General features: G+C 38.2%; 1 protein-coding gene across 5 annotated transcripts in view; it reads left to right on the top strand.

The window, feature by feature from the left end:
- The window catches only part of PROX1 (prospero homeobox 1), an 86,868-nt gene that overhangs the window by 40,607 nt on the left and 33,050 nt on the right, over window positions 1-13,211 (top strand). For 3 of the 5 annotated variants that reach the window (XM_075042664.1, XM_075042666.1, XM_075042667.1), the window contains exon 5: window positions 3,762-9,464. The exons of 1 other annotated variant lie outside the window; for it this stretch is intronic. In XM_075042664.1, the coding sequence (XP_074898765.1) occupies window positions 3,762-3,950 (189 nt within the window). In that variant the 3' untranslated portion in view covers window positions 3,951-9,464. Of the gene's footprint in view, window positions 1-3,761; window positions 9,465-13,211 lie in introns of those variants that run through there. One more of the 5 variants, XM_075042668.1, reaches the window with a different exon arrangement.

Raw genomic sequence — 13,211 nt, 5'->3', positions numbered from 1 at the left:
CCTGCTGAGGATCTGCCCTCACCTTCTGAATCACCGCTGCCTTTTTGGTAATGTTTTCCTTGAAAAGAAATTCAACAAGTATTTTTAAAGCATATTGCTTTCTGCAACTCCGTATGCTTTTGTATGAAAGAAGAGTGAGTTAGGTCTGACTTGGCTCCAACTTTTGAGACATTGGAACTATACTTTTACTCACATAGAAATAGTTTGTGCTGAGTATTTTTAACGAAGCACTCCCCCACAGTGCTAATCCAAATGGTTCGGCGTGGTAGTTGCACATGCAAACCCAGGAGTATAATAGTTCAGGTTTGTTGTTCAAGCCAAGGAAAATGCCAGTAGTTAAAACAGCATAAATAGACAAGACCAGATGAGAGCTTTAATTCCCTCCGTTTTCATAGATGAAGGGGATGTGTTAACGTGGCTAAAGCTTGAGAAGGGGCACTGTGGTGGTTGTTGGACTGTGTTACAAGGTACAGGACCAATGCGTACCAGGTGTAAATCAGCCTAACTGCACTGAGGCTGGTAGAGCCCTGCTGATTTACACTAGCCCAAAGTTTGGCCTGTGACTTTTTCCTTGGCAGTGAAGCTAAGTTACATTGACAAAGCATGCGGCAAAGTGTGATTTCTTTCTAAATCAGTCTGATGTGGAGGCTTCAGCCTGAAACCCACCTAGCCTCCCCCTGAGCAGACCTCATTGTCTTTCCTCCTGGTGAATGTACAGTGTGATTCTTTGATTGACTGCTGCCACCTGATGCTAAGAAAATGCCCTGGGTTCATACTAGGGATTGTTGGTTCTATTAAAAGCAACGTAGATGGAGTTTATTTGTCACTGAAGCATTTTCTGCAGATGTTCCTACTTCAGAGATGTTCAGTCATTAGGTGTAAAGATGTGCGGAATAGGTCGCCATCACTTAGGGTCAGGGAAATGCCACCCCCAGACACATAATTAACATGGCTGACTGATTAATTGCCCACTGAAAAATATAACTACCCATCCATTTAAATATTTATTTTCGGCTCTAGACTTCACTAGTATTTTCTTTATTAGAAAAAAAAAAACAAACCCAAACCCAACCAAACAAAAAACACTGCAGTTACTCCTTCTAGAAAGGAAAAATGTTGGCCAACGTACTATCCTGTGGGGATTAATCACAGTGCTATTCACATTACAACATGCAAAGTAATGTGTGTAATCCAGTCTGACATGAAAAATTGCTAATAACATCCAAAAAGGAAAGAGCTATGAATGGCTCTAATGCCTGAGGAGTAGGGGAGATCTTTGGGAACTCGGCATTACAAGGTGGAGCATCCAAAAGAAGCTGAAATTCTGGGGCTTTTCAAAGCCCTTGCAGGTTTTTGTTCACTATTATGTTTGTGGGCTACTCTCTGCAGTGTGTTGTACTGGGTTCAAAGGGGCCCAGCCCTGCAGATGTGAGTCAGGTACAATGAAGTCAGACCTTAAAAGCTAGCTTCTAGTCTAAAAGAAGAGCCTGTGTGTCTTTATGGGGGTGGGAGGCCTGGAAGCTAGCGGCTTAGGGGTTTCACACTGCCTACTCCATGGAAAAGCAGCATCCCCTACCTGGAAAACTTTCATATGCACAGGTAGAAATTGAATGTCAAAGGCTCAACTTAAACCCCAGGTTGTCACTTCCACGCTTAAAGTTGTCATGGGTGTAACCATGTAGGGAGAGGTAGGACTTTTTGCATTTGGACTTTATGCTTCTCATGTAAGTGTGCTTGTAATTGCCTCTCTCCCATCTCCAGCAACTTGGAAGGGAAGAAAGGCATCTATCTAATGTTGGTCCTCTGGAGTGGACACCAAAATTGAAAGGTGTGAACTCTTTTTCCCAAGCACAAAGGCAAAATCCAACAGTTTTGCCCTCATGAGCTAACATCAGTGTGTACACTAAAAGGTTGGTTATCTACTACATTGCTTGCTTTCTAGTATCATGTAGTCAACAACTCTCTCCCCTTTGTTAGTGCCCAGCAATACCAGGGTGATGAACAGCACATGAGCAGTTGTTTGAACTGCATGAACAGAAAAGTATCATTTTTTATAGCAATGCAAGAATGAGACAAGTATGGTATCTTTTGTAGACATATTACCAAGTGCCCAAACAGCAGAATGGTTACGTGAAGTTTTAAGTTACTGCTTTGAGCTGGAATAAGTGAAACATAATAGTTATTTTCTTCCCTCACAATTATTGCTGGAATAGAACATCTGTAAAAATGTTTCTTTCTGTGCGGCCCTTTGAATGAAAAATTTCCATAGAAGGCAGCCTGTCTTTGGGAGCAGAGAAAAACGTGGGGGGGCTGGATTTCACTGTCAGAGGTAGACAGAGGACTTCTGCAGGCTGCGGAGCTTCTGGAAGCAGAGTTTGTCAGCTGGTGTCAGGGGGAGCTGATCTCATGTTTATCTGATGGCAAAACGTGCCTAGCAAACTGCTAGTGTTTCCCCAGCGGTGATAGGTGAGTGAGGCTCCAGAGCTCTAGCATATCAGGTTAAAAATGCACATTTCCAGACAAGTTTTCTGAAAGTGGTCTCTAAATGGAGAAGAACAAAAGCCTGAAGTAGAGGATAAGGTGCTGGCCCTGATCTGGCAATGTGACATGCATTCAGTAAATGAGTGAGATCTGCCCGGGTGTCTGTTGGCCACAGGAATAGTTGAAGTGGCCCCTACTGCAGGTCGGAGAACTCCTCATGCCGGAGTGGGCAAAGAATAGCAGTGAGGGAATACTTGCTATTATAAGCATGCTGGCTACTGGCCGGCCGTGTATTAGCAGTTCTAGAGCTGTGAAGCCATATTTCCGTAATAAAAATGGAAAATAATACCTTTATGGAGATGACCTCAACCTTGCAACTGACCTATGGTTCATTATAGTGATTGCTTTTGAATCATTTAAGGGAAAGGGTAAGAAGGTGGTGCTGGTGCCTGAGACAACTATTTAGCATTAATTACCAACGTTTGGAAGTTACTGTGTTTCTTAACACTCACCCATTATTCAGGGGCATCTGAGAGTGGCATGCTCCTGCTATCTGGCTGTTTGGCTCACCTGTGAAGTGACAGTGACATTTAGAAAACTTGGATGAGTTTAACACATCCCAGCTCAGTAGTCACTTGGAGGACAATGCACTGAAGAGGTTGGGTTTTTATTTGTAAGCTTCTGAAAAAGGAGGGAAGACCATAATGTCTCCCGAGAAGGCCATCTTATGGGGGTCTTGTGCACAACAGCCACAGAAGCAAGCCGTCACTTGCTTTTAAGCTATGAACAACATTCAGAGATATGCTATTTCTTTGATAGCTTTCAGCACTGGTTGTGACCAAAGTTAAGCGCAGCGGTGCAGAGGGCTTTCTGTGTGTTCCTAAATTCCGTATTAGTCCCACATGGAGAGGAGAACATAGCTGTAAATGCACGGGTAAAATACCAAGCAGAGATTTGTCTCCTTAAAGACAATTGTGTTTGTTTCCCCTCCTGCTAATTATATCCTATAAATCCCCCACTCTCCAAACTCAGACAGTAACATTTTGTTACCTACATTCTGTCAGTAGACTTTACAAAGATCTCCAACACATGTTATAAAAGTTATTGCTATAGTACTATATATAACAGCTTTGCATAAGAGAATAGAAGGCTGCCACATTTAGAAAATGCAGGTGCTATGTAAGCCCCTTTCTGAAAGAAAGAACTTAGCTCAGTTTCCTTTGAAGAACCAGAGACTTGAAATTGAAAACTGTATTAATGCCATTGTCTCCTTGTATCAGCAGGTTCCAGAGAGATTCCTGGAAGTGGCTCAGATCACGTTACGGGAGTTTTTCAATGCCATTATCGCAGGCAAAGATGTTGATCCTTCCTGGAAGAAGGCCATATACAAGGTCATCTGTAAGCTGGACAGTGAGGTCCCTGAGATTTTCAAATCCCCAAACTGCCTACAAGAGCTTCTTCATGAGTAGAGAGTTCAGCAGCTATTTATGAATGTATGAAAGTAGCAGTCCCCTTCTGATGCCCAAGTCATGTGTGTCTCTATTTTAATTTCATATATATGTGTATTGCATACATATATATGTATATGAAATTAGACTGTGATCCCTCCTGGATTTAAGTTTTCGTTCAGTTCCAAGGGGATGGTTATTTTACTTCAGCCTTCAGTTTACTTTTGCCCGAGACCCTTAACATTTGGAGAATCAACGGGGTTAATTTTCAGGGAGAAGAGTTTGGAAGTGTGTAAAAGCCTGTCTTAGCAAGTTAGGGCATTATGTTTAAAAATGCTTTGTCAGATTTATTGCTTGCTGCAAAGTGGCATTTTGTCTTAGTGAGACTAATGTCATGGCACAATACTACAGACAATGAAGTTTATATTATGTTTATACTGCTAAAGGTCTGAACTCTGTGGAGTCACTTCATAAGCTTCGAGCTTTTTTTTTATTTTATATACTTTTTAACCAGTAACTAGATTTTGTTTCATACTTCAAAAACTTACAACATTGATTTTAGGTACTCACTCCAAGAAGTGATACCCAAAAAAGCAAACCCTATTCTTCATGCTTTCCTTACAAAAATGATAAATACCCTGCACCAGTAATCAACATGCCAGGTTGTTTCTCTAAATTGCAGCAAGGGACATTTGCACAAATCAGCTACCGTTCTTGCAGGGTGAGGCCAGTAATTCATGCACAATATTGTATCAACCACACTAATTTTTGAATATGGTCAGCTTTATTAAAGCGGAAGCATTTCACTCTCCATAGAGTAAAAATGAAACCTTCAGCATCCTATATTGCCGTGTCTCGATCTTATTTTAAGTGGCACTAGTCCCTAAATTTATTCTTTTCTTAGTCCATTCTGCCCCCAAAATCACCTTTCCAGTATACAAAGTTTTCTGTCTGTATTCAACATCTGTCCTGAAAAGCACTTTTTGAATTATCTTAGATATAGTAGAAGAAAATGTCTTCACCTCACAGTGCTGAGGCAAAGGAAAAAAAAAAAGACTTGTTTGTAGCTGTAAAATATAATTAGTGTTTTCCTAATCAGAAGAATAAAAATTACATTTTCATAAAAATCTAATTAAGCATATACAAAAATCGCAGTGTCCTCCTGGCTATGCAGGGTTCAGATAGCCAAATTGGATTTTTAAAATTACAGTAAGTGCAGCTTTAAAAAAAAAAAATCTATTTGAGTAATGCACTGCACTTGTCTTCTGAAGCTGGAGCTAGTCTTGACCAAAATCTGAGCTACAGTTTAAAGTCCATGATGGATCTGGGTTCACCTGAATGCTATACCACTATATGTCAGCAGACAGAAAGAAAGCTAGCTGCTAGTTCTCGTGCTTTCTTCAGTGGCTCTCCTTTTCTCATGTTTTCAGAAAGGTATTGTCTCCAGAAGTTTGGGGGAAGGTTGAATATGCTATGGCACTCTGTATTTGTCATTTTCTCTGTCGTCTTTTGTACGGATGCAGTAAGAATTTATTGTTATCGTCAATAGTATTTTCCCCTCCATAATTCAGTCTGAATCTAGAGGAAGTTCCTAATTAGCTGTGAATTATATTTAGACCATCAAGGATATTGGTATCTTATTTCTTTATTTTAAAATTACATTTTGACTTTGGAGAGTGAAAGTTTACCCATGTGACTAAAGAGCTGACCTGATCATTGCAATTTCACTTCATTTACAAATACTGCTGATAGACAGAAATGTATGAAAGCAATTATTGTTAGCAGAAAGCCTTAAAAACCTGCTGACTTCAAATTAAACAGCACAATCCTACGATTCCCTGTCATTCTTTTCAAGCAGTGGCAGTATCTTTGGAGTATAGGCAATGCAGACAATAGCATGGGATGAAGTGCCAACATTTTCACTATGCATTAAGAGCAAAACAAATCTTCTTGATCTTAGGCTCCCTGAGAGTACCTAATACTGTACGTATCCTTACAGTAGACAGGATGTGTCCTTTCCTTTCCTTTCCTTTCCTTTCCTTTCCTTTCCTTTCTTTTTTCTTTTTTCTTTTTTCTGTGCATGATTTGGTAAACATTACACTTCATAAAGATGTAACTCCAATGAATTCCGAGTAAGAAAGGATGAAAATTGTGTTCATGCACTTTTTTGATTTATGGGAAGAAGTGGCATAAAATGCTCAAGTTTTAATACAGTAAGTTCATAATTGGCATACCATCAGATACAAAATATAACACTGCATTGTCACCTTGGACATAAGAAAGCAAAGCCATACTTTAGTCATATTATGTGGACATACTACTAGCTACCATCTCAATCTGTGATTTTACCGTTGCTTTTATTATGTTTATTATTATTATTATTATTAATATTATTATTATTATTATTATTTGGCTGCAATGTGATTCACATAATCTAAATAAGTGAAATTGTGTACTCAACACTTGATGTTGTTGCATTTATTTATTTATTTATAAGTAGCATAATCTCAATAGTAAATGAGGCATAGGAATTAAGAGTAGAAATTTCATCTTAAAAGCAAAATAAAAAACTCCTTGGTCTGAAACAGGAATAAAGGATAATTTGATCATTTCAGTTATGTGATTTTTTCTGCATTTTATAGCCATATTGCCTTTGTGCCTCCCAATACACCTAAAATTATAAATACACAGCATAGCTCCTACTAAATTATAAGTAGAAAGCAGTTTCTTTCAAATGCTCTCAATATTATTTCACTAAAAATGGCTAAAAGGCAGGAGGCTACTTTTATTGTAATGAAAAGTTTACATACGGAAAGAGTTTCAAAATCCATGTAGAAACCCCATGTTGCCACTCATTTACTGCTAATTCAGATTTATTTCTGCATATAAACTTGAGGTTATAGTCTGTGCCTAGACCTTAAATGCACCAGCGGAAGGATAAAAAAAATCCTTCAAAATACCAGTTTTTCCCCCACAAGTACAATTGTTCTTGTGCCTTCTGTGGCTTACAATTTTCATCTTTTAAACTTTATTTTTCAATTACTACAGCTGCAATAAACACTGATTATTTTTTTTTTCCCGGCTGTTTGACATAATGTTGATAGCTATGCATATTTTGTGTCTTTTTAAAAATTAAAAAAAAAAAAAAACAAAGCAGGAGAATACGTTTTTGAAGAAGAGAATTTTTAGAACAGTTTGATAACGCAAATTATTTTTTCTCAATTGTTTGAGCAGCATTCAAGTTTTGAAAATTCTTGTAGAAGCCAATTTTTTGTAACTGTGGTGCAAATCTTGTGTTTTCTTAGCCTGATGAAAAGTAGTATAGAAGCAATATTTCATACGTGACATGTGCATATACATATACATATGTAGTCACACACACAGAGACAAAATGTGTGGGTGTATGTATGTTTATATACACAGAAACACACACACATACAAAATATGCGTATGAAGTGAAAAGCTTACCTTTTTCCTATCTAGATTAAGAACCTATTTTAGACATTTGTTATGTTTTGTGAAAAGAATGTTCTATTTGAAACTACAAAACATTTAATTCTTACTGTATCTCTGGTTGTTTAATGGGAACGTTTCACATTTAATGGTAAACACGTGGAAGATGTTAGAATGTAGTAATTATTTAATGAAGTGTTCACCCATGTATTCCTGAGGTTTGCTTTGTGCCTCTGAGTATTATTTAATTAAAGTGTTTTAAGTTTGCAGAATCTTTGTTACTGTACCAGGTATGTGGGTGAACATTGAAAATCGAGGGGAACTTTTATAAAGCAATGTAAATATTCAACCTTACGGCTGTTCTTGCATAAAGACATAAGATTTTAATAACTACATTCTGAAAACATCTGTTGAATTTATAAGAAACACCACAGTAACTGTATAGATAGTTGAAAGCATTCTTGAAAATCCAGCTCTCTACTTTTAAAAGTTAAGTCTCTTTCATCAGATATCAAGGGAATGGGTAATACAGTTTCTGTAAAATTGCAGAATTTTTTTCTATGTATATGAAGTCAGTTAATAGAATAATGTTTTTTTCCACAGGTTAATATTAATTAAGAAATAAAGGTGAAGATTTTGTGGCTTTAAAGATAGGATTTTCACCAGCAGCATTGAAAGATTATACATATATATATATACAGAAATATATATATATATTAAAAATGGAAAGTGGTTTACAAAACCCCCAAAATGAGCACTGTACATGAGAAGTGAAAGCAAAAACTATATTTGCCATGTGTATTATATAGCAATCATTGGTGTTAATAGTGCAAATGTTTCCTTCTGGTACCAACTATGTGTTTGAAAATTCCAATACGCATTGTTTTCAAAAAGCTCCCCTTAAGGAATGTAACTGGTTTATATGAGTAAGCAGTTACTGTATTGCACTTAAATGTTCTGTTGAAGGAAATGCAATTTTGTTTTCTGTAGAACTGTTGGTTGTAAACCATCTATAAACTGAAGCTAAAAATGCTCATATTTAGAGCTGGGATGAAAACTGGTATTTAACCTTTGTATCTTCTTAGGAATATCCTTTTTAGTGTATGAAAGGTGGTGGCACTATGACTTTATTTAGACTTTTCATCTGAGCCACAGTCACCTCTCTCCCAAAGCAGCCACCTTCCGAATGCACAAATATACTGGGATATGTAGAAACAAATCTAGAAGAAACAGTGAGCTTACATTTTTCTCTAAAATTCATCCTTTCTGCATTAATTGTACCACTCAAGTGAGATATTAGACAAACACAATAACCATCTCATTACCATATAACGTGAAAGAGTCAGAAACTAAAAAAGAAGGAAAAAAAAAAGCCTCTTTAGGTTGGTTTTAATGCTGCCCAGAAGAGTCAAAGGTTAAGGTTTAAACTGATATTGTCCCAGCCATTACTCATATGTATATAGTTACAAAAGTGACAAAACACTGCCTTTATATTATTTAGCAATATGTTGTAAATAGCATTATTAAGCTCTTTTTTTGTAATAAAGACCCTTTAATTTGAAAATAGTACAATAACTGAACTGATAAAGTCAATTTTTGATTTTTTTTTTATTTTATTTTTTAGCTAGAGGCAATTTCAACTGTGGATTTTTTTTGTTGTTGTCTATTGTTCTGAAGACTTTGCATAATTTATTGGTTTAATTTATCCTAATTTATTTGATGAAGGTGTACAATTTTGTATTACCAAGGATGTACTGTAATATTAATTGATGACAAGATAAAACAATAAGACTCCCCTGTCCGTTTGGAAAAAAAGGTGCAGTAGACAATTGATTGAAAAAAGTTACAATTCTAGCTTGGCAGCTACTAAATTTAAGATAAACACAGGAAAAATGTTTGGGGGGGGTGGATTTTATTTTGTGTGTTTAAAGCTTTTGTATACTCTCCAGACTTTTACCTTTTTGCTTTGTACCACTTAAAGGATACAGTAGTTCAATTGCCTTGTGTGCCTTCCATCTTCTCTAAACTGAATGTATGTGCAGTATATATGCAAGCTTGTGCAAAATAAAATATAAATTACAAGCTCATTGCCATTGTTTATATTTATTTCCAAAAGTTTATGTTGCCCCATGTCAAGAGGTGAACCACTAAACCTCTCTGCTGCATCCAGGCTGTGCCTAACAATGTAATCCTCTGAAGGTTTTCTTTTCCCCTTAGTTCGAAATTATTTATTAATGAAACTGCCAGCCCTCTTGCAAAATGGATATAATGATTTATCTAATCCGGTGTCCTACCTCCAGTGCCGGTTAAGATAATGAATGTTATTTTGCAATAGTCTATCAGACAAGGAATAACTCCCTGCAAGAGACATGTTATGTCTGAGGCATAGACAGGCCTTTAATTTAAATGTAGCCAACGTGAGCTAGAAAGTACTTTTTTTTTATGATGCTTAATCATTTCCTGGATATACCTGCCATGCTGGTGTCCTGCAACAGGGAGTTCCACGAGTCAGGTGAATGTAGAAAAATGCTTGTTTTGATGTGGTTCACATTTGTTCCTGTTACCAATTTGCCCTTGTCAATGGTAGTGTCCAGATACCATTCCGTATTTTTTTTTAATTACAATCTATCACTCTTTCTTGGATCACTTCCTTTTCAAGCTGTATAATCATTAGCATTATATGTAACTAATCTGTTCTTACACGTTTCCTCAAAATGCAAGTCTCATTTGTTCATAGTTTTTCTCTAGTTCTTTGCTATTTCTGCTGTTTCATATGTATCTTAAAATTTTGAGGTTGAGTGAACCTTTGGTTTACATTATTGTCTGAATTTCAGATATGAATGGTCTCTTTCTGGCTTGGAATTGATGCACATGGCTGTAAGATGGTAGCTTGCTTGGATCACAAAATCATGCGAGAATTTTCTGGTTTTGAAGAAGGAGCATGTTAAAAATACATTTTCATCTGAGGTCATTTATTTTCAGAATCTTCCCCAATTCACCCTCAAGACACTGTAGAGCTGAGCTGCAGCCCGAATCCAGCTTTAGCTACACTCTAACAACCAAATAAATACTTTGTATCTGCAACAGCAATTAAAACTCCATGTCTTTTTATACAACTGGAGTTGCATTTGCTGGGCCCCCTCAATGCCAGGTGTAAAGGCAGTCTGTGGGAGGTCATGAAGTTGCATCTACGTAACTAATAGTCATTTAGGTGTAAGATAGTCTCTGTTTTTACTGCAAACAAATTGCCTCTCCTAGTTCACGCTATCCACATTACCAAACCAACATACTAGAAGCATTTTCAGGTCAAAATACCTGACATTCAGGTCCTTTCTTAAGAAACTGGCTGCCCCACAGCACTCACTAATTGTCCATGTTTTCAGGAGGTTGCTAAGACCATGGTGTGGTGAGCAGGGCAGGCTGCAGTGCCTGAAATGAGGAGCACGTCAAGGTCCCTGGCTCATCCGCTCCAGAAAGCCTCCAGCCTTGAGGAGGTCCTCTGCCAACCTTGGTTCAGAGCAAGCACAGGCATCCCAGGAGGGAGCTGCTGGGAAACCATGAAAACACTTTCCTTGTCAGAGGGAAGCCAAAGAGAGGGTGAGCAGACTAAAACCAGGCAGCTGGTTAAGCACATCCTAGCAAAGGCTTACAGAGGCAGCTACAGATTATATTGGAGGGCTCATTTTTGTGTTACTATCAAGACTTAACCAGATGAAGGAAAGGGAGATCACACTCAGGTGCCCAGTTAATGGACCAAAGGATACGAGCTGCATGGGTAATTGCTAGCTCGCTCTGTCCCCTGATCAGTTTTTCTCTCAAATATACTAGTTCTATGAAATACAAGACACTATTTGCCATTTTACCCTGCAGTGGAAAGCACACAGATATCTACATAAGAAATCCGAGCTGTTGGCATCTCAGAATACTGCAGGAGTTCAGAGCTAGACTGGAACTTGGCAAAGTAGTCCCTGTCATTGCAAAGGGCCAAATCAACTTTCCCAGGCTTCAAGCACCCTGAAATGATCCAAATTCTGCATATCTGGCCATCTGTGCTTAGAAATTCTCAGTTCCCCTAATACCTGGAAATTTTACAATAAGGAAGATATTACGTTCTAGCTTAAAAATGATAAGGAAGACAGGAATCATCCCTGACTAAGGCAAATGGAGCCATTTTATGTCACTGAGACCACCACTAGGAACTGGGGTCTTTTACACGTTGCATTACTGAGAAGCCGAATGTGGAAGACTGCATTTTGTGCTTTGAGAGCCTTAAAGAGTTAATTGCTCTCATTTTCTTGGTCTGTACCCTTATTTATGCCCAGTCGAGGTTGTGCCAAGACAATTTCTATGGAGATGATCCCTTCTGATCCAGTCTTCCCTCTTTGTTAGGAGGGAAAGGGAACTGACGGGTGAGTTGCAGCATACGACTGACTGCATTTAGGAAATAAGGGCAAACAAGTCCCTCACTCTTTGCAATGGGTTACAGTGTTTCTCCAAACAGACTAATCTGATTCAGTTTTAAAATATGGCATGACATTTATTTTAAGAACACAATACGGAAAATAAATTAAAACTTTGCTAAAGCTTATTGTTGAATGGGGATGGAGGGTTCCCGTGGTGGTGGCAGAACTGCTAGATAAAAAGGGGTGGGGGGTGGGAGGGTTGTTTCCCTGCATGGTCCAAGTCTCTGACCCTCCGGGCGCATTGCAAGGCCTGCCCGTTCTCCCAGCTTTTCAGCAGGCAGGGGCATTTGGACAGGCTGCCTATTAAAACCTGATCGATTGATGGGTGCAGAAAATCCATCATGTGCTACAATGCTCATTTTTGTGTACAGCTTATGAGTATCACTAACATACCTGTACCTCAAAGAGGTGAAAGAGGTATTTTATTTACATATTAAATTTTTTTTAGACACTCAAATGAATTCATGTTGGCTTAGGTTAGCCTGGGTCTTTCCAAAGCTGCAGAGCAGAGTGAGACACTGACTCTCGTGCAGAGAAAGGACCCCCCCACCTCACTCTGCCCAGAGTCTGGGAGGCTGTGCTTGTGTTTTCATGAATAAATCCTAGGCGAGTGAATAGTTGTACTTTCCCGTTTATTTGGGAATCAGTGTGAAAAAACAAACAAACAAACAAGCTATTTGCTTCACAACAAAACACATGAAAATGAACTGCTGTTAGTGCTCAAAGGCAGTTAATTGCATGCACAGTTTAATTTTATTCTTTAAAATTAGACTTAAGGTTGAGTCTCTAGCTAGGCAAAGGAAAGAAAAACAAAAAGAGAAAGATGGCATAGACAGCTAAAGAAATACTACCAGCTCCAATGTAAATATGTTTGCAGTTTGCAAGAGACCTGCCAGTCAAGCAGCTGTGGGAGGTAACAGGGGAGAACGCATGAGAGGAAAAAGTCTTGTGGCAACAGTGGCCAGTTTCATTATGGCCACTGCCAGACTGTGAAACAACTCTGGGGGCTTGAAATCCTATTGCCTATTAAAACTGGGCATGACAGCTCTTTTTTATGCTTCACCAACCAGAGATGGAACTGTGTCCTAGGGGAAATAAGGAAAAATATTTATTACAAGTGTTTAACACCTTTTAGTACAAAACAACCCTAATATGCAGCACTCAAGGATAATTCATGCCAGCACATGTAAAACCAAGGGGAATCGCTTATCAGCTCAATAATTTGGTCAGAGCTTTTAAAGGAAGAGATGATGCTCCAGTCAAAACCGTGAGCCCAGATTTCTCTGAAGTGGAGGCACTTTAGATTTTTTTTTTTATATTATTTTTACAATTTCTCAGTAATCGACGTGAGGCTCAGACAACACAC

This window comes from Buteo buteo, chromosome 12 (assembly GCF_964188355.1).
Source record: "Buteo buteo chromosome 12, bButBut1.hap1.1, whole genome shotgun sequence".
Lineage (NCBI taxonomy): Eukaryota > Metazoa > Chordata > Aves > Accipitriformes > Accipitridae > Buteo > Buteo buteo.
The sequence above is the reverse complement of the archived record's forward strand: the minus strand, read 5'-3'. Positions and strand labels throughout refer to the sequence as shown.